General features: G+C 47.0%; 1 protein-coding gene and 1 pseudogene across 1 annotated transcript; one reads left to right on the forward strand and one right to left on the reverse strand.

Moving 5' to 3' along the window:
- Nucleotides 1-11,064: 11,064 nt before the first annotated feature.
- On the reverse strand, nt 11,065-18,838 carry Cd300e (Cd300e molecule). Its single transcript, NM_001166577.1, has 4 exons — nt 18,732-18,838; nt 13,103-13,450; nt 12,313-12,424; nt 11,065-11,219 (listed from the first exon to the last, which is right to left on the reverse strand). Exons 1-4 carry the CDS (start codon nt 18,769-18,771, stop codon nt 11,105-11,107), a joined length of 615 nt encoding a protein of 204 aa, NP_001160049.1. The 5' UTR covers nt 18,772-18,838; the 3' UTR covers nt 11,065-11,104.
- A 2,773-nt stretch (nt 18,839-21,611) lies between these two features.
- Nucleotides 21,612-22,137, forward strand: Rpl6-ps9 (ribosomal protein L6, pseudogene 9; annotated as a pseudogene).
- The last annotated feature ends 1,553 nt before the right edge of the window (nt 22,138-23,690 follow it).

Genomic DNA, 23,690 nt, shown 5'->3' on the forward strand with positions numbered 1-23,690 from the left:
ACTTCTCCATTTTCATACTGGAAAAAAGATGATGTCAGTCATTGAGAAGACCAAGTCACAGGATGGGAGGTACAGCTGGGTGAACAGGGACGTCCTCTACTGAATGGATGCAATGCTGGACCTCAGTGTGAAAAGCAGGTGGGATTCACAAGGAGAGATGCCTACAGACACAAAAGATGGAATCCAGCAAACCCCTCACCCAGGAAGTTACTGAGTTGTAGGGCATTATGGGAAAGGAGAGCAACCAAAGACAGGGTGGCTGCAGGAGCAAGGGGACACAAGGCAGCCCAGGGTAAGCCCATGGCAGTAGCCTAGGCCAAACCCAGGATGGCATAGGGTGTTGCTAAGGCTCAGCCTGGGGCAGCACTGCTATAGACCTCAGAGCAGGGATTTCTCTGGCCAGGGGCATCTGGTACAGTGGCTACTGGGGCCACAGGCATTTGCTCAGAGCAAGAGGGAGGATGTGACTTTAAGGTGAGGTTTCCTGTAGTTCAAGCTGGCCTTGAACTTCTGATCTTCCTTTTTACAGAATCAAAGTGCTGTGGTTAAAGGCATTCCCCAGCATGCCCCAGATGTTTTACGAGCATCTGGAGAGTGAATGCAAGGTTTCACGAATGCTAGGCAAGCCCTCTATCCACCGAGCTGAATCCACAAGCCCTTGCTCTGTTCCTGGAAGGCAGAGTTTTGCTGTGCAGCCCATGCTGTCTTCAAGCTCTCGCCCTCCCTTGTCAGCCTCCCAAGTTGTGGGAATCTGCAGGTGACTTAAATCCAAAGGAAGAGTTGCAAGTGTGGATAGATATAAGTACACTCTACCTCTGGTATCAAGGTTTTCATGGGAGGAAGTTTAGAAATACACACATGCACACACAGGCACACACACAGGCACACACACAGGCATACACACACACACAGGAGCATGCATGCATGCAAGTATGCATGCACACACACATGCATGCACGCACACATGCACACACAGGCATGCACTCACAGGAGCGTACATGCATGAAAATATGCATGCACACACACATGCAAGCACATGCACATACATACTTGGGCACACACATGCACACACATGCATGCCCCCCTCTCCCCGCACACTGGGAATGCTTCTGATCTCTATCTTCATTATCAACTTGACTGGATCTGAAGTCACCTAGGAGACTCACCTGTAAGTACAGTTTGAATTAGGAGGGACGACCAACCCTGAATATAGATAGTCAGGACTAACCGTCTAGTATGCTTATTGAAGAAAAGATTAAGAACCACAGTGCCATCTACTGGCTGATGCCATCCTAGAACACCCAGACTTAGGGGAAGGAAGGAGTTTTAAAGAATTTGCAGCCAGGCCATGAGGGGCTACAGAGAAGGGTCTTAGCCTGTTTAGTTGATTATTATAAGAACAAGACCTGAATATTGTGACACCACCTAGGGTCCAGTCACAAGACAGGCAAAGAGCTGAATCTGCCCTGCTGACTGGTCCCCACCTTGTCCCTGCAGGCCCATCTGTGCACCTTAGAAGGTCAGTCCCCATGCCTGCTGGGAGCACCGTATGGCCCTAGGCAAACATCCACAGTTCTGTTGTTTCCATCCTCTATTCAGAGGTTGCAGACTGCCGCCCGAGATTCTGCACGAACTGACAGATGCATTCTGTTTTGCTCACAGTATTTTTTAAATTTTATTTTTCTTAGATTTTTTATGTATTTATATTTCAAATGTCATCGTCTTTCCTCCCTCTCCCATACCCTTTTCCCCCTCCCCCTGCTTCTATGAGGATGCTCCCACTCAATGCCCTGGCATTCCCCTACACTGGGGAAACGAGCCTTCACAGGACCAAGGGCTTCTCCTCCTACTGATGCTGGACAATGCCATCCTCGGTTACATATGTGGCTGGAGTCATGGGTCCCTCCATGTGTACTCATTGGTTGGTGGCTTAGTCCATGGAAGCTGTGGTGGGGTCTAGTAGGTTGATATTGTTGTTCTTCCTATGGTGTTGCAAACCCCTTCAGCTCCTTCAGTCTTTTCTCTAACTTCTCCATTGGGGTACCCTTGTTCAGTCCGATGGTTAGCCATAAGCATCCTCATCTGTATCAGTCGGGCTCTGACAGAGCCTTGCTCACAGTATTTTTAAGGGCAATTGTCTGTGTATGTTTCACTGTAGGGTTCTGTCTTTGCTTCAGATCTCATCTTTTTGGTGGCTTCATTTCTCCCTGGGCTCTGGATAATGTCACACATCTTGCACTCAAATATGCTTGACTTGTTTTTGACAAAAAAAGAAAAAGAAGAACAACAACAACAGTGGAATATCGTAAATTTAACACTCACTGTTGAAACAACTGGATATCCACATGCTAGAAAGCTAAATGCCTAGAACTTCCTTCCTCCTGTGCTGAACAAGAAATCCAAAATAAACCATGATTCATGAGCTCAAGTGTTAAATTTAAAAACTACAAAACTCAGGCCAGTTGGCCACCAGCCTAGCCAAAAAGCAGTGTGCTCCAGCTCATGGAGAGATGCTCTATCAAGAGAATAAAACAGAGCAATGGAGGCAGGGCGGCTCTCAACCTCCTATGGCCTCTGCATGCACACACACACACACACACACACACACAGACACACAGAGACACACACACAGACACACATACACAGGAGACACACACAGACACACACAGACACACACACAGACACATACAGACACACACACAGACACAGACACACACACGAGAGAGAGAGAGAGAGAGAGAGAGAGAGAGAGAGACTGACTGACTGACAGACAGACAGAGGATAAATACTCTAAAACTTCTTAAAAGCTGGAATATGAAGCAATTCACAGTTTTTTATACATGACACCAAAATCATAACCTTTGAAAGAAAATTTGATGAATTATGAGTCATCAAAGTTTAAAATGTTTTGACCAGGGAGATGGCTCATGGGTCAAAGGCTTGTTCTGTAACTATGAGGACCTAAGTTCAGGTCCCCAGCATCTACCTACAACCTGGGTACAGTGGCACACATCTGTAACCTCTGCACTGAAGGTGATAGGAGACTCCTGGGCACTTGCTGGCCAGACAGTCGAGCTCAGACAGCAAGCCCCAGATTCTGTGAGAGATAAGAAGTTACAAAGTACTATAGGAAAACAATGTCACCTCTGGCCTCTAGGTGTGCATGTACAGGCAGGTGTGCCCACACATCCATGTGCACACAAACATGCATATGTGCTATACACATACAAACACACAAAGCGTGATTTTGTTCACGGTAAACTATCTTATAAGGAGGATAAAAACATGAGCTAGAGATTGAAATACAATATGGACCAAGACTTCTGTGTACAGTAGGCAGAGAACTCTAAAAAGAAAGCAATAAGAAACATTAATTTATTTAGTCTAGGCATGGCAGCGCATCTCTGTAGCACACGACTTGGGTGGCTGAAGCAGAAGTGTGTCAGGACGACTTAGCTGGGAAAGGCATCTGCCTCCAAGTCCGAAGACCTGAGTTCAATTCCCAGGACCCACTTGGTAGAAGAAGAGAGCCAACTCCCACCAAGTTGTCTTCTGACCTCTACACTTGCACTGTGACACACACGTGTGTGTGCTTATGCACCAAGTTTTTAAAAATGTAGCAAAACTCTAAAAAATGGCGTCAGTTTGAAAATAAATGAAAGACATGAAACAGATATGATATCAAAGATAGTGTGTGGGTAGAAATGAAACACACCAGAAATATTTGCAGTATCATCGGTCACTTGGGAAACTCAGAACCACATGCCTATCAGAACATCTGGAATGAACAAGAAGTAATGAGAGCAGGAGATGGGCCTCTGTAGTTTAGAGTGCTTGCTGCTCTTCTAAAGGGTCCAGATTTGGCTCCCAGCACTCACACAGAAGCTCAAGTTCCAGGAATCCAATGCTCTCTTCTGACCTCCAAGGCACCAGGCATGCATGCATATGGTGCACAGACACATGTGCAGGCAAAGCACTTCTACACATAAAGCAAATCGAAATTCCTTTAAAGAAATAATGATAACAGCAAAAAAACAAAAACAAAAACAAAACCCAATCTTTCATCCCTTGCTGATGGAAAAATAAGTTAACATCACCATGCTGAAAATAGTTGGATTTCTTCTTAGAAAGCTAAACGTACTTACTGTATAAGTTTGTAATTGTGCAAGAGACAACTTGGAGACATAGAAATGCATACCCTTATGAAAGAAAATACGTATGAAATGTGGATAACAGTTTTATTTATTTGTAAAGGAAATGATCCAAATGCTTTTCTTAATTATTCCCCGAAAGATTGAGCAAGTTATTAGACCCAAATACTTTAATGAGCAAGGAGTTAAACAAACTGTAATGAATGTATACAATGTAATAATGCTCAGTAATAAAGAGGAATGGAATATTTCCAAGAACATCTGCTTGTGTGGATCCCGGAAGACTTGTACTTAACAGGGGAGGAAGGGATATGTCACTGAAATGCTTCCCTTTCTAGAACATTCTCAAAGTGACAGAGCCAGAGACGGGCAAAGATTAGTGGTCACCAGTGGGCAGTAATGAGGCAGACCGGCATGAAGGAGGACTTGTGATGTGGAGAAATCCTCTGTTTTGACTGTGATGGTTGTTACATGGATGCATGAGCAGGACAACGCTGCACAGTTAAACACATGTGTAAATGAATGCATGTGAAAACCGCTGAGAAGAGAGAAAAGGCTGCTATGCAGTTCACAGTATTGTGGCCGCCTTCACTTCCCACCTTGAAATGGTCATGGTTGGTGTGGTCTTAGAGCCTCTGCGGTCTCTGTCCTTGGTCCTGAACGCTTACCTCATCGACCTTGCCTTGGTTTCGGAGCTCTGTCCTTGGTACTGAACACTCACCTGGTAATTTCACCTACCTCTAGGAGCCAGTTAATCTCTCCCTGAGCCTTTCTCTCCAGCCCTGAACATTCCGCGAGCCACACCTCTAGATTCCTAGTTGACCCCCTCTGCTTGGAAATGTAATCACATGGGCTCTGCTTCATCTAAGCCTGCCCCTTTCTTTCCTGTCCCGCACTACGTCTCGCCAGCAGGAACGACGCAGCACACACAGGATCCTACTGCAGAAAAGCTTTAATGCGTCTTGAGAGGGAGAGCATAAGCTTACAATGCAGAGACGCCGAGTGAGGAATAACCGTCCCTTATATAGGAAACTATCCTCGCCTAGGACGTGTCACTCTCTGACTGGTCGCTGCCAATTATGCCAGATGATGTACCAAAACGTACGTGTCCCTTTGAGTAGGGAAGTTACCAGGCGCCTGCGTATTGCCCTTTTTACTAGGTGCGTTCTGCCGGATGCCAGTGCCATCTTGTAATGGAGTATGTGAGGACAGCTCCTCACATATGTGAGGACAGCTCCTCGGACAGCTCCTCACATCTCCCCCTTTTCTGTTTTTTTAAGCAAACAGGACACCCAGATATAGGAGGGCGAAGACAGAGGTCATATCCTCATACAAAGTTGGCGAACCTGTACAAGAGAGATACCCTTAGGCTGTTGTTGGGACCCAGGGCACTCCCGACCCGTCGCACTGCCATTTTTCGAGGGAGGGAAAACTGGGGCAGAAACCCTCATGTAATATGACATGCCTTCCAGGGAGCGTATTTGGTAGAACTTCCCTGTGCGATGCTAAGCTCGTCACCCCTCATGGGCTGCTCAAGCCGGACACTCTAATCCTGTGCAATGAACCGAGGTTCTAGGAGTGCAAGAGCTGTCCAGCCGGCGACCTGTTGCTTGAGCATGGTCAACCAGATATCGGCCGACACTCCTTGTTCAAGGGCTACAAGCGCCTGGGTGATCACTACTTTGTCCTTTCTTTTTTGAGATCTCAATTTGCAAAACAACCAGAGGAGTAACACTAATCCACAGCAGAGGATCACTCCAAAAAGTCCCACTCCCACCCATTCCTTGAAATAAGAGACTGCTGAGGTGATCCAGGACGACAATCCCTCCGTCAAAGACAGGTCCAGTCGGGTAGAATTTACTTGAATGATGGTCGCTCTCAGCTCCCAAAGTGTCTGTTCAAACTCCGAGGTCCAATTCTGTAACAGATGCTGTGAAAGACTCTTAGACAGATTAGCAGCTCGGGTAAATTTGTCATATTATATGGAGGTGACACAAAGGCCTGGGAGTTTTTGCTCACAGCCAAACTGGGCCAGTTGCCATAGAATGTCTAATTGCTCTCGGACCAGATCTATACGTTGGTTGACAAGCATAAGGCCTCCCTATATCTGAGTATTGGCCGAGGCCTGTCTGTCCCGAGCCACAGAGACGGTGGCCGATAAATCATTGATAGTTTGGGTTGTCTGTACTGAATTTGACAAGGCCAATGCCGAGGCAGTAACCGAGGCAGCGACTGCTGTCATAGCAATAATGCCAGCAATAATTGCAGAAGTACCAAAATCTCTTTTTCCTCTAAATAAGGTTATGGTCCCCGGGGCATCAACAGGGATCGGGATAAAGCGAGGCATGCGGGTAACTACTGCGATATTTTATATGAGTAGCTGTCCAGACAGAGGCAGCAGGTTTGATGTTCCCCATCCAGGAAAATGACAACCGTCCCTTTTCGCCCTTTCCTCCAAGTAGCATCGCCATGGGCGTAAGATCAGTGCAGCTACCATTAACGCAATGTAAGGCCACCACCATAGAGAACTGTGGCGTTAGCCACAATATCCTCCTCACCAATTCCCCATGTGGCCTCCCTTAACCAACCAGAAGATTGATTATATAACATAATGCAAGAGAGATCAAAAGATGTTTTGTTGAATATGCCAAAACAAAGGCTGCCCTTAAGGGGAATAGTCCTATTTTCTTTTAGTCGTTCAACCTGTGGATCCTTAGGTAAATAGGCCAACCCTAAATCCCTGTTAGTGGTACATCACCGGCATCGGGAGTGGAAAGGTTGACATTATTCCCCATCGTAGCTCGCCCTGCACCGTTGCTGGCATCCATGGAAGAAGAGTGAGGAGGTGCAGGAGTCCCAGTCCCTTCTTGATCACTTGCTGTGATGCTCCGAGTAAGTCGTCCTGGGATCCATATGGGATTTTCATTGTCCTGTGGAAAAACACAGACAGCTCCCCTGGATCTTATTAAAACAGGATCCGGCCTTTCCATTCATTTGTTAATACATCCTTCCATTTGACTAATTCTTTTGTCCTCTTGGGCTCTGAGCAATGTCGCTCAGCTGCTGTTTGTCCAGCTTCATCAAGATTTAAAAAATTTAAGGTAAAAAGGGCCAGAGCAGTGGCCACTCGGGGTGTTGGGGGGAGTTCTATCATAATTCCCCTTCTTTGTTTTATTAAATATGATTTGAGCGTCCGATGAGCACGCTCTATGATTCCCTGTCCTTGAGGGTTGTAGGGCAGGCCCGTCAGGTGGGTAACCTGCATCTGAGCACAAAACTGATGGAATTTTTGAGATGTGTGGGCAGGGCCATTGTCAGTTTTTACACATTTTGGCTTTCCCCAAGCACTCCATGCTTCAAGGCAGTGCTGAATGACATGTGTTGTTTTTTCTCCTGTAAGTGGGGTGGCATGTAGAATGCCAGAACATGTGTCTATAGATACATGCACATACTGTAATTTTCCAAAAGTAGAATTATGAGTAACATCCATTTGCCAGATTTGCAATGGCTGTATTCCTCTCGGGTTGACCCCGATGTGAGGAACTGGGAGGAACTGGCAGCACTGTTGGCATTGGGTGACTATATCACGTGCCTCTTTTCTAGTTATAGAGAAGCGGCAGCGTAAAGTTTCTGAGGTGACATGGAAATTGCCATGAAAGGCTTTAGCGGCCTCTAAAGGAGAGGCCAGGGCCACAGCTATCATTTTTGTGGCTTTGTCAGCCAAATCATTCTCTGAACTCATTGGGCCAGGGAGTCCAGAATGGGCCCGTATATGAGTAATGTATACAGGGAATCTTCTATTTAATAGGATAATTTGGATTTTTCCGAAAATATCTGCCACCTTACTAGTGGTTTTAATTATACCGGCGGTTTCAAGAATACTAACAGCACTAGCTCGGCCTCCTCCTCTGAGTCTAAGGTTTTATTTTCAGAGCTTTCAGAACTGTCGAGGTTCAGCGCTTCTAGCTCTTTCACAGGGTATAGGCTGGCTCCCCCTCCTGGTTTATGTGTAGAGGAGGAAGTGCTGGAATCTGAAAATTTCAATGCTCCCTTGTCTGCGGACTTACCGGGAGGGCCCTTTTTATTTCTTAGGACGTCTTTTTTCTTGCGCACACCCAACCTCTCACTACGTTCGGTTTCTGATAGACTTTCCCGGACTACCTCGAGAGTGGCCTGTCCTTCTACTATTGCTGCCTTACACGTTTCATCCTTTAAACAATTCTTAACCAGCTTCCATATAGCTTTGGTCCCTAGCCGCAGATCCTCTTCCGCCAATTTTCTGTCAAGGTCTTTTCCAAGTTTGTTCCATGAGGCAATCGTAAACGAGCCTGAACAGGCAAACCAAGGCGCCACCCTCTCCACCTCCTTCACAAAGTTTTTAAGTGTTCCTCCTCCAATTTTGATGTTCCTCTGCTTTAACACTGTTTCCAAGGCCGTGACCACAAACTGTGAGGATCCCATGATGGGCCAGGAACGCCGGCGGCTTATCTACGTCCGTCTGACAAGGCGTGAGGTGAAAGGGTAGAGACGGACATGCTGCTCTCTTATGTACGGGAGTCTTACACGCGCCTCCCCGGACGGTGCCGCTTATCTACGTCGGCCTTATCGCGTCCTTGTTCCTCAACAGTCAAAATCGAAGGTAAAAGGGAGCTGCGCGAAGCTCACTTATATACGAGAGACTGAGACGCGCCTTCAGCTGCTGTGATCGTCCTTTTAACAGCGAAAACGGTGAAAACAGAACATAAAGAGTAGGGTGGCTCCCAGGACAAATACTATAGTCTCAACAAATCCTTCCCAAGGCGGTGACAACTCCAGACCAAAGTCCAAGAGAGGGCTGCCTCTCCGAACGTATCTACCTGCAGTTCTGAATCCTCCTTGTCGCCAAGGGATCTCCGAAGGTGCTGACGATGGCGAGGTCTTTCCCGGGTTTTTGGCACCAGATGTCCCGCGCTACGTCTCGCCAGCAGGAACGACACGGCACACACAGGATCCTACTGCAGAAAAGCTTTAATGCGTCTTGAGAGGGAGAGCATAAGCTTACAATGCAGAGACGCCGAGTGAGGAATAACCGTCCCTTATATAGGAAACTATCCTCGCCTAGGACGTGTCACTCTCTGACTGGTCGCTGCCAATTATGCCAGATGACGTACCAAAACGTACGTGTCCCTTTGAGTAGGGAAGTTACCAGGCACCTGAGTATTGCCCTTTTTACTAGGTGCGTTCTGCCGGATGCCAGTGCCATCTTGTAATGGAGTATGTGAGGACAGCTCCTCACATATGTGAGGACAGCTCCTCGGACAGCTCCTCACATCTGTGAGGACAGCTCCTCGGATAGCTCCTCACACTTTCCTACAACTGTCAGCAACACCCCATTACTTCTCTCAGACTTAGACCCTCCCCTTCCTGACTCTTTGTTGAACATGATGTGCCACTGGCTAGGTAAAAAGTCCTAGCTTACATCCAGGATCGTGGCGTGCTCCAATCCATCCAGTGTTCAGAGGGGAAATGCAAGCAAGAGTTGATGACAAATCCACACGCTCCTTCTGAACTGCTAGAAGAAAAACTTCACGATGCTGGACTGACAGACATGCCTCACCCTAAGAAACTACATCCACGGTGTGTTCTGTCAGTGGATAGGGCTTCCATGGGCAGCTATCATTGTGATAGGTATTCCCTGAGTCTTTACATCTGGTTACTATGCTCCTATAAATATGTCCTCTCTCAGGAACTGGACATCAATAGCTCATGGCAGACTTGAGCCTGAGGGTGGAGAAGGAGGTCTAACCTGGATACCTGGAGTAAGTGAAAATGGTGGAATTTGAGGCTAACCCTCTGAGTCCTCCCTGTGAAGAGCAGCAATGAATAAATCGCCTTTTGCAGAGCTGAGATTGCCCAGTGGATGCCCAGATCTGACATTTCCTCACGACTAGCACACTACCTGCCTTTGAATACCTGTCTTTTCCCCAAGGTGATCTCAGACATTTTCTCAAGTGAGAATAGATGGACCCTCAGTTAAAACTCTGCACAGAAGACCCCCGCCTCCCAGGTTAGGAAATGCAAGGACGCCCACTGCCAGCTTCTCCACTGTCGCTCTGTGTAACCACAGAACTTTGCTTCTGAGCTGATTGGCAGGTATGTGCTGAATTCTGACACATGCTTTCTGGTCGTGGAGACATAAGGAGGCTTAGAGATCATACTGAGCTAAAAGGATCAGGCGAGGTCAAAGAATGCTGTGTGCTTGGGAGAGTTGGCAGTGGAAATGCTCTGCTAGCAGCCAAATCCTTTAGGATTGTTCTAGAAGAGGGGGCATTGTCTGTGAGTCAAGTCTGTGGGGGACATGTTCCTCAGGAACTTCTTCTCTGTAGTAAGGAGGTGATTGTTGCCTTCAGAGACAATGGCCTGGGATGCTTTTATGGTACCAAGAAGATGAAGAGGCTAGATTTCTGTTCAAGAAACTTCTAGAAGATTCTTACCCTTCAGAGCTGACATGAGAGCAGAATCCAGGAAATCTGGAGAAGGGAAAGGCAGACCTCTAACATAGGGCCCAAGAGAGTCTTGTTCCCTCTTTTTGAGAACAAAATGGAGTCTATTATTTAGCCCTAGCTGTCCAGGAACTCACTATATAGACCAGATTGGCTTTGAACTCATAGAGATTCAGCTGCCTCTGCCTCTCTAGTGCTGGGATTAACAGCATGTGCCATTACTCCCAGCCTTGTTCCCTCGTTTATGCTGAGGACACCACAGAAGTCTGGTATCCAAGACTCCCTGATAGTCAGCGGGCCACCCCTGCCCCACTTTGAGACAGAGAACAATGAAGAAGTCCAGAATCCAGGTACGGCTGCCTCCAAGCAGAGTCATCAGAATCCAATGTGTCTCTCATTCAGCCTGCAGGGCTGAGTCCCTCCCAGGGCATTCCTGGGGTTCTTCACTTCATAGCTCTTGGGAAGGTCACTCTACATTCCCTCAGGAATCTTCCTGCTCACCCAGAAGATAGCACAGAGCATGCTCAGAAACAGAGGCAGTTTCAGGAAGACCAGGACCTGGAAGTGGACGCTGCTGAGCAGAGACCTGCAGGCATGTGAGGACAGAAGAGGAGTTCAAGGAGAGGATCCAGGACTGACCCCTGTCTCTTCCCACACTTCCTAATCCCTTGCCTCAAAAGCCCAACTGATTCAGAATCAGACTAGGAAATGACTCAAGGACGTCTTGCCTGTGCCACCCCCACCCCACCCCCGTCCTCCTCCCCAGTCTGTTGTTATGGAGAAGTGATGGGTGAAGAGAGGTAAAGGATCTAGCTAGACTAGCTTTTCTAAAAGCACAGCCCAGAGCTACCAAGGTCTCCCCTGACCTTATTAGCGGCAGGGCAGAGCTCACATAGCACAAGCCGGTTTTATGATATACTTGAGGCTTTGAACTTCTGTTTGTTTCACTGTTGATTCCCTAGTGCTGGTAATAAGAGATGTGTACCACAGCACCCAATCAATGCATTTCTGGGGATCGAACTCTGTCTGGGCTTTATGCACATCAGGCAGGCACTCTGGTAACTAAGCTCAGTCCCCAGTCTTCAGTTGACTTCTTGAAATTAGTTCTGAGTTTCCCTCCCTCGGGGCCTATAGACAGCCTGGCTCTCCCTAGGTTTCTCTAAGAAGGAAGAAAAAATGTAAACTTTAGCCCGGAGCAGAGCCTATTCCTTTACAGACCTCGAGAGCAGCTCCTGGAAGCAAGAACCCCAGTTGAACAATGATCTTTACATTTATTTCTCTGTTGTGTTACCCAGAGCTTGAACTAAGGTGGTTAGACTTGTAGCAAGCAACTTAACTCATTGACTCACCTCCCTAGCCCTCAACAGTGACTTTTGAAAGAGACACAGCTAGAACTCCAAGTCTAGAGTCTGGTGGGGAAGGGCAGAGAAGAGGGATTATATCTGTAATTACCAGCACTAGGGGAAACGGGAAGGCTATGTGAATCTGTTAAACACAGACTCAGCCCCAAGCCTGTGTCCCTTGAGACCCTCCTCTTGGCTTCTACACATAGGCTTACAGAATGTGAAAACTGAGATTGGGGTGGGGGGGGATATCACTCAATAGTAAGGTTTCCCCAACACTGCTGGCCCCACAATCCAACAGCCACCAACTCTCCTCAAGCCTTGGGTCCTTCTTACCATAGTTGGAAGATGAGCATTGTGCTAGAACGAATCCTCAGGTTCTGTCCAGGATCCACTAGTGGGAGGAAAGGAGTTATGGCTGGGAGTGTGGTCTCCATGGGAGTTGTGGCTATTGGAGACAAAGATGCACACCAGGTCACTGCTTGGTCTCAAGCCTGTACTGAGTGTCTGTGTGGATCTGATGTCATACAGCATCACATATTCACAGTGGAGGTTCTGAGACGTGCTTTAAGCCAAACCTCAGCCACATCCAGGGTTGGGGCTCTCAAGGGCTGAAGGAGCCTTCTTGCTGAAAGACTGGCTGTCTGTGCCATCTCAGACTTTCTTCCCATCCCTGCCTGACTCTGACTGAGGAAGGGTAGAGAGATCTCTCAGGGGTGCCCCCTGACTGGTGAGAAGCCTAGGAGAGAGTGTGAAGGAACACAGCTCAGCCTGTGGCCCAAGAATCCTCCCAGAGGTCGTGGAGGGTTGCTAAGAATCCCTCATATAGGAACAACTAAGGATCACTTTATCCCACCATTAAGGAGAATGTAGTTTGTTTCTCAGCTCCTACTAGAGATATCAGGTGTCAGATTATTTGTGTGACCTACACCTCGCCCCTTCCCCGGCCATGGACGGAGAGGTCAGCCATCTCCCTCCATGTCTATCACACACTCTTTTCCCAACCTGACTGAGATGACCACAACACTCAGAGGCACATTTCAAGACAATGTCAACACACACGTCCCCAGGGCAGACAGATACTTCCTAATTAAAGACTCCGTGACCGCAACCAGAGTGGTCTTACCTGGGAAAACATGTACCTTTACACGGACCGATGGGTCACGTGACAAAAAATCCCAGATAAAAACCGTCTGAATCTTGCACCAGTAAGAGCCAGCATCGTCTTCACTGAGGTTCTCCATGGTCACTGTGATGGTGGAGTTCCCAGCATGGTCTCTGATGGACACTCGGCCATTCTTCTTTTCTCTCTCACTTCCATCGGTTTCTACAATACTTTTACACCCTTTGTCATGCGGTCCTCGGCACCAGTATTTCGTGTAGCCCTTATATGATTGTGCATATTGACACTGCACACGGAGAGAGCCTCCTACATAGCCAGACACAGAGCCAGGGCCCGTCAGAGATAAACAACCTGAAAAACATAAGGCAGAATCTAGGTCTCCTTCCAGGTGGGCTGGGAAGGAGCAGCTTTCCTGAAGCATGGGGAGATCCAGGGAGAGTACCAGGAGAGACATTTGTGCTTGAGATCCAAGACAAATGGACTGCAGGCTCTGGCAGAGAGACAAGAAAAAATCTGCCCCCTATGGAGACGAAGCACCAACTCTATGGCTCCATGTGGACCCAGGCAGCCACAGCTGGCTTAAGGTTAGGTTATCTACAAATCACTTTCTTTGCACGAAAACCACTGCATTCTGGAATCTTCTTCAAGTCAAACTTGCTCTTTAAAAATTCAACTTCTAAATTGCACGTAGCAGAGCCTTCCAAGTATGTGGGAGGCTAAGACAGGAGGATTTTTGAGTTTGTGTTTAAAGTCAGCTTCATCTAATTGGGAGTTTTGAGCCAACCTGAGCTACATAGCAGATGCTGTCTTAAAACAAAAACCCTGATTCACTCCACTGTCACGGCCAGACTGTGTGCCCTGCTATAAGTTACTCCATATTGTGCAAACATAGTTTTCCAGATTGTGCCTCACCATAAAAGGCTTTATTTTTTTTAAAAAAAGATTTTTATATATTATTTTATGTGTGTGATACGCATAGCCACAGAGGTCAGAAAGAAACCCCGGGATTACAGTTACAGATAATTATGAACCTCCATGTGGGTTCCAGGGACCAAATCTGGGTCTCTGTAAGAGCGACAAGTGCTCTTAACCACTGAGTCCTCTTTTCAGTCCGGAGAGACCGCACTTGGCAAGCAGCTTTTGACTTGATTTTAAGGATGGAGGATTATTGCGCACACCTAGTTGGAAACATGAACACCAGAACCACCCACAGGGCTCAGACTGATAGCTGACTTATTCCTGGCAGTAGAAAGGGGCCACCCTAAAACTTTATCAGGGTAAACAGGCTGTAGGGGCACACGGGCAGTGTAGAAAGAAAAGGAAACTGTGAGGACGTGAGAAGGGAGTAGAGCCCCTTGCCCCCAAGTCTGATTGGAGCATCTCTCCAGCAGACGAGATCAGTATTTGCTGTAAAGGCTGTTGTCATAGAGTTGAGGTTTGTTTCATATACAGATATTGAATGTTAAAGAAGCAATTCCCCAGGCTTAAGACTTGGATATTCATGCCCTTGGTTATGGCGTCATTCCTTTATTCCCGTCACCCAAGAAAGTAGTATCTGACTTGAAAAAAAAAGAATGAATGAAAGAAAGAAGAAAACAAAGAAACAAAGAAAAAGAAAGGAAGTGTTGGTAGCCACCCATACCGCGCCCAAAGATGGCGCCGATTTCCTGTGAGTGAGTCAACAGGGCACAGCTGTTGTCCACCCCGAAGGACGCAGTGCACATGAGCCAAGCACGTCACAGCCCGCTCTCGGGGCATGCAAATTGGGCATTGGGGCTTGCACCAATCGGGTAGTGACACGAGTCTCCTAAGCATATATAAGCAGTGCCTTTTCCTCCCTCGCTCGGGGTCCCTGTTCAAGAGAGCTGTACAATAAAGGCTTGTTTGCAGAAGAATCCTATTGCCGCGCGTCGTTCTTGCTGGCGAGACATTGGGCGACATTGGGCGTGTGACAAGGAAGAAAGGAAGGAGGGAAGGAAAGAAGGAAGGAAGGAAGGAAGGGAGGAAGGAAGGAAGGAAGGAAAGAAGGAAGGAAGGAAGGAAGGAAGGAAAGAAGGAAAGAAGGAAAGAAGGAAAGAAGGAAAGAAGGAAAGAAGGAAAGAAGGAAAGAAGGAAAGAAGGAAAGAAGGAAGGCAGACAACAGACAAAGGTATCTTTGGGACTATAAATTGCTTTGATAAACCTAGTCCCTGAACTGAAAGTCCAAATAAACACTTCCTCTCTTAAGTTGCTTCTTGCAGAGAAGCAACAAGAAAACGAATACACTGTAGCAGCTGCGACTACCTAGAAGCATCCTGGGCTGTTTCTTGAACACACAGGCTTGTTTTGTTCTGATACTTCTATAGGCAGTAGTAAGAGCCCAGTGGAGGAGATGGATGGATTTCTCATTTTCAGTTCTTCTTTGTAGCTGCTTCTTACTGTGTCTGTAAAACCAGGACAATTCTGCCTTCTCTGCCTAGGTCACGACTGGTTCATAGGCTTAAGTGGCCCTAATAGTCCCCATGAGAGCAGCTACTGCAGGCTGCACACACTAAGAGCCCATGACCCTCGCCATTGTGTGCTTCAATTATTTCCTCTTTTATTATTTTTCCATTAAAAATTATCTTATTCAAATTATGATTTCTAAAAGAGAAGGCCCCGTGTGAGTGACCTTTGGAAGCCCTTGTGCTGTTTGAAAACCACATTTCTGGACCGAGCATTTCAGTTGGGCTTGGTGTCGTCTCGACTGGGAAGACAGACAGTGACTGGCAGAGCAAAGGTGAACCTTAAGCAGGATCTTCTGTGGGGAGTGAGAGACCAAGGCAGCTGAGGACAGGGCAGCACTGACAACTGAAGTCTGTGGATCCAGACTGTCCGACAATCCCACCCAAGTTCCAATCTGAGCAGTAGCACGGTATTCATGCCTCCGGATGGGGACTGACTTCCGTCTCCAGGCTCCACACTACCAGGAAACGAGATGGCGGAACTCTCAGCTCCTCCATGCAGCTAGTGGGTCACCTGAAGTCAGTGGTGGACACTCACTTAATCAAGCCTAAGAACCTTCCAGAATTTGCAGGAGGGAACCTGCCTCTTCCTATATAGCCACAGGTCCAGGACACAAATGCCTTTTGCGGTGTTTTGTTTTTGAGACAAGGTTTCACAGTGTAGTCAAATCAGCCTTGAACTCGAGATCCTCTTCCCTAATCTCCAGTGAGCTGGATGAAACTTACAGGCCTGAGACATCACACCCAGGGGTTATTTTATTCAATATCATATCCTCCGGTCCTTTCATGTTTTAACGCATGTCAGGACTCATTTAAGCACTGCAAATTGTGTACATAGACCAAAATAGCATAGTGTAACCCCATGAATGTGTGCCATCATCATTTCAATTGAACTGTGTGGGCTATAAAATGCACAACGAATAGAAGTTCTAGTTTCTCCTTAAAGCTTTGTTTATTTACTGGTGGTGGGCATGGCACTCGTAGAGATCGGAGGACAACTGTTGGGAGTCAGTTCTTTCCATTCACCACATGGGTTCGAGGGATCAGAGTCAACCCTGCCAGGTTTGAGCATCAAGCACTTTCACCCATGAGCCAGCCCTCTGGCCCTAGTTTTATTCATTTTATTTATTTGTTTTTGTTATTTTTCTTTCTCTTTCTTTTTTTATTGGATATTTCTTTATTTACATTTCAAATGTTATTCCCTTTCCCAGTTTCCTGTCCCCTATCCCCTCCCCTCTCTTTCTTTCTTTTTTTTTCCTTTTTCCTCCTCTTCCTCTTTCTTTAGACAAGGTCTCCCTGGTAAGCCAAAGCTGACCTCAAAATCCTTTCCCTCAACCTTCTGAGAGCTAGGACTATGGCATGTGCCACCCTGCCTGACTTTTTCTGTTTGTTTTATATCAGAAAACACTTCTTTTCCATTTGCCCTTCCCCTGCTTGCTCTGGGATTTTTCTTTCCATCTCCCCTCCTATCTCTGCCTCATTCCTCCCTCTCAGGCTCACGAGGGAACCCCTTGTAGGTCTACTCTATAAATACAAGATGGCTGACTTTTCCCAAGCCTTTAGAACCTTGGGTAGATGCAGCAGGCAGAGGGGATGTTATGAAAGAAGAGGGGGCGGTATGTTGAGATACAGAAGGAGAAGTACACTGTGTGACAGTAAAAATTACTTCACAGTTTAAATCTGGGCACCAGCACTCTGCCCTTGGTGTAAGGATGAATGGGTCAGGGTGGGAAAGTCAGCTCCGGAATGATGGGTAAAAAGAGGTCTTCCTCTTGAGTCTCACTCACTGAACTGCACTGAACTTCAGCACTTGAGCAACTTTTTCAGATGTAAGCAAGCTGATTTGGAGGAGCAGTTGTATGCCGGGAGTGGTCCTGCTTTGCAGCATTTGCTGATTACTGGGGGGGTCAATCTTTTCATCATATCTGATTTGAAGCTTTCATTTACTATAGAGAAGGGGAAAGCTCATATGAAGTCAACTCCCGTGAGTTGGGACAAGGCAGCTCCAACCATCATTGTTTCTGGAACCTACTTCAGTAATTACAGCATTTCTACCCTACTCTCCAGACTGTCTGAAGATTACATCATCATCATTGTAATCATCACACCACCATCGTCTTCACCATCCCCACGGCTAACATCATCGCCACCACCACCACCACCACCACCACCACCACCACCACCACCACCATCACCATCATCATCAACATCATCATCATAACCTTCAGTCAAGGCAGTTCAAGCCCCGTACGTGTAATATAATGAATGCATCCAATTGTCTTACTTAGCCTAAAGATCTAGATTTTTATCTTCTTTTTTGTTTGTTTTTTTGAGACAGGGGTCTCATTATATAGACCAGGCTGGCCTCAAACTCGCACAGATCCATCTGCATCTACCTCCCAAGTACTGGGATTAAAGGCACTCACGACCATGCTTGGCCTAAGAATCTTTCAAAGATTTTTCTTTCAAAGGCAAGATCTCACTGTGTAGCTGAGGCAGGCCTACAACTTCCTGCCTCAGCCTTCTGCGCGCTGTGATTACAGGAACCAACTGTCACAACAAGCTACACATTGCCCCTTACAAACACTTCCAACCTCTTTAAATTAATCTTTGGCAAAACCAAGGTCATTGCTGACTTCTGCATGCTCCACAATCTTTAGGATGTATCTACACTTAGTCTAAATCATTGCCTTTTTGCTTCACTGGCAGGTCCAGCCTTCAAGACTGACTTCTGTGGAGCCTCGATGAAGCCTCCATCCCTCTGAGGGCAAAGTGAGGGGCCTCTGGTGTAGTTGTTATCTACATGATCGTTCTGTGTTGCAGCAAGACTCACCCTGTAACATAATCACCTGACTCCCTCATTCAAGTAGGACTCCCTTGACTAGGGAAGTTACTTTATAGTTACAACATTTTGAAAACTCCAGGGATGCAGTTGGTGCTTAATAATGGTTTATAGAATGCGTGGATGAATGCTGAAGTATACACTAGACAAAGAGATGGGTGAATGTGTGTATGTGTATGTGTGCATCCTCCCTGTCCCTGGGGGCCCACTGCCACTTCTGCTGGTACCTGGATTCTGGCTTGAACCCAGGATTCCGACTCTCCCTCCCTCTGCAAAATGAGGTTTGCAGATCCACCGCCCTACTCACCTTGGAAGCAGAGAAGGAACAGACCTATGGACAGCCACATGCTCCTGCCTCGCTGGGTGCCGTCTCCAGAAAACTCTAGGTCGCTGCTGTGTCGGAATCCAGCTATGAGTCACAGGACCCTGGCAACCACCTTCTTGTTCAAGTTCTCTATGTGGTTTTTTTTCTCTTCTTATCTGCTTTCTTCTCGCTCTGAGCTACTTCCTAACTTAACAATAAAAGGAAGGTGAGCAAGGGTCGCCTCAGAGAATGAAGCAGAGCAGAGCCTGCACTCGATAAAAGTGTTCACCACAGCCCGGACCTTCAGGAAAGCCAACTGTTATGTAATCAACTCTAGCCTTTATTTCTGAGCTCCCTTTCCTGTTTGCTACCCTCCCCTCATCTCCACTGCTTCCCTTTGCTATGGCTACTGACTCTGGGGTCATGAGTGTCCCCTACTCAAAGAGCAGAGATGAGTGGGCACTCTGTCTTTCTCAACCATTGCTTCTGTGCCATTGACCCCAGGCCTCTTCTTGCAGCCCAGCATCCCTCCACACTCAATGTTTGACTTCCTGTGGTCAAGCTCTACCCAGACTCAACATTTGACTTCCTGTGGTCAAGCTCTACTCAATAACCAACTTCTCGCCTTGTTCAGAGTCAAGATCACCATCCAAGGTGTAGACTCCAGGGGCATTGAACTCAAACTCTGTTTCTATCTGTTTGCAACATTATTTGTGTATCTACTGTGTTTGTACACACACACACACACACACACACACACACACCACACACACACACACACACACACACACACACACACACACACACACACACACACACACACACACACACACACACACACACACACACCATGGTGCATGTGTGGACATCAGAGGACAACATGTGGGGATCGGTTCTCGCCTTCTACCATGTAGGGCTGGAGTTTCAAACTCAGGTTACCATGCTTGGCAGCAAGCTCCTTTAACCATTGAGCCAGCCCTTGCCCATTTCCACCATACACCAACTGGAGCATGTTGGGAAATCACTCTTCCCTCCAGTTTATTCCTCTGTGAAGCAGATTAACCAGGACATTTCTTTTGTTGCCGGTTTTGCTTATTATTCATTATTCTGTGGTAATTTCTCGTGTACGTGCCATATTTCATTTTCAGTTGTATTATCCTCTCTCTGCTTCCTCCCACTCCCACTCAATCCATTTTTTCTCCTCCACATGTTCCCCCATTTCCATGGAGTTTGCTTGTCTGTGTTCTGTGCTTCCTTCAGTGACCCACTGAGCTCATTTACAGTTCCCTGCATGGACCTGGGGGGCTGGGAAGCTGTGGACTGGTGCATAGACAGCTTCCCTCTTCCAGAAAAATGACAGTAGTTTTTTAAGGGTTTATTCACTTTTTTAAAAAATGTTTATTTATTTATTTTATGTATATGAGTACACTGTCTCTTCTCTTCAGACACACCAAAAGAGGGCATCAGATCCCATTACAGATGGTTGCGAGCCACCATGTGGTTGCTGGGACTTGACAGCAACAGGACCTTTGGAAGAGCAGTCAGTGCTCTTAACCACTGAGCCATCTCTCCAGCCCATGGGTTTATTCATTTTTGTTTTGATGTGTGTGGATGTTTACCTGAATGTTTGTCTGTACACTACATGTATGCCTGGTGCCCAAAGAGGCCAGTGAAGTCCCTGGAACTAGAGTTACAGACAGTGGGGAGACTTCAGGTCTCCCCACCTAGAAAGTCAAACCAGGGACTAGAGAAGACAGCAATTAAGAACACTTGTTGCTCTTGCAGATGACAAGGATTCAGTTCCCAGCCCCACAGGGCAGCTCATAATCCAGTTCCAAGAGTTTTGTGAGTATCAGCATGAACAGAGCTCATATATATACCTGCAGGCAAAACGTCCATACCCACGAATAAAAACAAATAAATGTTAAAACCAAACAAAAAAGATCAAACCAGTCCCCAGCTCTTTCCATCTGGCTGTGTGGTGTGTGTGTGTGTGTGTGTGTGTGTGTGTGTGTGTGTGTGTGTGTGTGTGTCTGTGTTGTGTGTGTCTGTGTATAGTGTGTGTGTGTCTGTGTATAGTGTGTGTGTGTCTGTGTGGTGTGTGTGTGTGTGTGGTGTGTATGCGGTATAGTGTTATACGTGTGTGTGTGTGTGTTTGGTGTAGTGTTGTGTGTTTGTAAGTGCAGCTGTGTGTGTGTATGTGTGTGTGTATGGTGTGTGTATGTGTGTCTGTGGTGTGTGTGTGTGGTATAGTGTGTAGTGTGGTGTGTGTGTGTGTGTGGTATAGTGTTGTGTGCTGTGTGTGGTGTAATGTTGTGTGTGTGTAAGTGCAGCTGTGTGTGTGTATGTGTGAGTATATGTGTGTTTGCGTGCATGCGCACGAGTGCAACTGTGTGCTTTTCCATACCTAATCTCATCTCTATAGTTTTGTTTAAATGCATACACATAATACACGAATACACATAAGTTTCGGAAACTTCCAAAGAATAAAGAATTGAAAACAAAACCAGTCTTAGTTCTCTTTCTATCTTGCAAGATGGCGGGTGAAAACAACGGAGAAGTCCCATACAATAGAGAAGAAACCTGCGGCCAAGAAGGCTAGTGGTGATGCTGCTGCCTACGGTGCCTGGCCCACTGGTGCAACCAAAAAGGGTCACCCTAAAAAGCTGAGGAAGGGGAAGCCCCATTGCAGCTGAAACCTTGTCCTGCTTAGAGGAATTGGCAGGTACTCCCAATCTGCTATGCATTCCAGAAAGGCCTCGTACAAAAGGAAATACTCGAAAGGATGAAAAGAAGAAGAAAAAGGAGAAGGTCCTTGCTACTGTCACAAAAACAGTTGGTGGGGACAAAAACGGTGGCACCTGGGTGGTGAAGCTTGGGAAAATGCCTAGGTGTTATCCTACCAAGGATGTGCCTCGGAAGCTCCTGAGCCATGGCCAAAAGCCCTTCAGACAGCGCGTGAGAAGGCTGCGCCCCAGCATCACTCCCAGGACTGTCCTGATCATCCTCACTGGGCGCCACACGGGCAAAAGACTGGTTTTCCTGAAGCAGCTGGGCAGTGGCTTGCTACCTGTGACTGGACCTTTTGCCCTCAACAGAGTTCCTCTGCGCAGGACACGCCAGAAGTCTGTCACCACCACCTCTACACAAGTTGATATCAGCGAGGTTAAAAACACCAAACACCTGACTGACGCTTAAGAAGCCGCTGCGCATGCCCAGGCATCAGGAGGGCAAGATCTTCAACAGGGAGAAGGAGAAAAATGAGATTATAGAGCGGTGAAAGGCTGAGCAGAAAGCTGTGGACCCGCAGATTTTGCCAAAGATCAAAGCTGTTCCACAGCTCCAGGGCTACCTGCGATCTCAGTTCTCCATGACGGACGGCATGTATCCTCACAACCCGGTGTTCTAAATTGTTAAAAACCTAATTAAACTGCTTCATACGTTCAAAAACAAAACAAAACCAAGCAGTTTTAAGGCACCCCCCCCAAATAAAAACCAAAACCAAACAAAAAAACAGAATGGAAGCTGGTCATGGTGGTGCACGCCTGTAATCCCAGCATTCCCAGGGTGGGGATAGGAAGAAGGGTATAAATTCAGGGTTAGCCTAGGCTACAGAAGTGAATTAAGGGCCAACCTAAGGTTCCTAGCAAAACCCTATCTCCGAAAAAGCAATAAATAATCAAGAATAAAGGGAAGAAGAGTTTGCAAAGACAAATATGATTTAAAACATACGAAACAACAACAAAAAAAAAGACAAAATAACAAAAAGACGCTTGCCTAGCAAGCGCAGGGCCCTGGGTTCAGTCCTCAGCTCCAGAAAAAAAAAAAAAAAAAAAGACAAACTAAAACATACGAAACGGGTCTAATATGAGGTCACCTCATCGTCACACAAATTCCACAGGCATCGGTAGCTTGGGTCCATAAGAACCTCTCCCAGAGGCACCGAGTGTGGAGATTCTCTACAAACAGCAAACCCAAAGCGTTCATCTCGGTGAGTCAGTCAGAAAAGGGAAATGCCCAGCGTTTTAACTGTAAAGGGAACAGAAGGCTATGGGCAAAAGGTGCCAGAAGGCCTATGAGGGTGTGGCCTTAGGCTGTAGCAAGGGCGGGGAGGAGAAATCTAAATAGGCCAGGTGGGAAAGAAGCCAACAGCTTAAGTCTCTGTGGGACTGGGATCAACAGCTGAGCTCCTTGCTGCAAAGTGAGAGTCCCCTAACGGCCATTGCAGCCACAGAACAGCAAGTGTGGGGTGCTCGTGGCTGCATTGAGCTATCTTGGGAGAGTTGTGAGCCACTAGAGAGTCCCCCAGAACAGGAATTTAGAGTCAGCAAGATGGCTCAGGGAGTAAAGATGCATGCTGCTCAGCTGGAAGACTTCAGTTCTTGTTCTGTTCCTGGGAAATGCCTGCCTTCATAAGAAAGAATAAGAAGCTAACAGGTCACTTTTATAGGGCTGCAAAGATGCCTCAGTCAGTAAAAGGCTTGTCACCAAAGCATGAGTGTCTGAGTTCAGACCCCCAGCACTGAGGTAAAAAGCCAAGTGCAGCTGTGCTTGCCAGTAATACTAGCAGTAGGGAAGCAGAGAGGCGGGAGGAGCCCCGAGACTTGCTGCCCGGACTGTCTAGCTGAATCACTGAGCCTGGGGCTCTGCAAGAGACCTTGTCTCAAGAAGATAAAATAGAAAGCACTTGAGGAAGACAGCTGGCATTCACGTGCACACCTACCTACACAGAGAGAGAGAGAGACAGAGATAGAGAGAGAGAGAGAGACAGAGACAGAGAGAGAGAAACAGAGAGGGAGAGACAGAGAGAGACAGAGAGAGAGAGGAGAGAGACAGAGAGAGAGACACACACAGAGAGAGACACAGAGACAGAGAGAGAGGACAGAGAGACAGAGAGACAGAGAGAGGAGAGAGAGACAGAGAGAAAGAGAGAGAGAGAGGAGAGAGAGAGAGAGGAGAGAG

This window comes from Rattus norvegicus, chromosome 10, assembly GCF_021556685.1.
Source record: "Rattus norvegicus strain SHRSP/BbbUtx chromosome 10, alternate assembly SHRSP_T2T, whole genome shotgun sequence".
NCBI classification, from domain to species: Eukaryota; Metazoa; Chordata; class Mammalia; order Rodentia; family Muridae; genus Rattus; species Rattus norvegicus.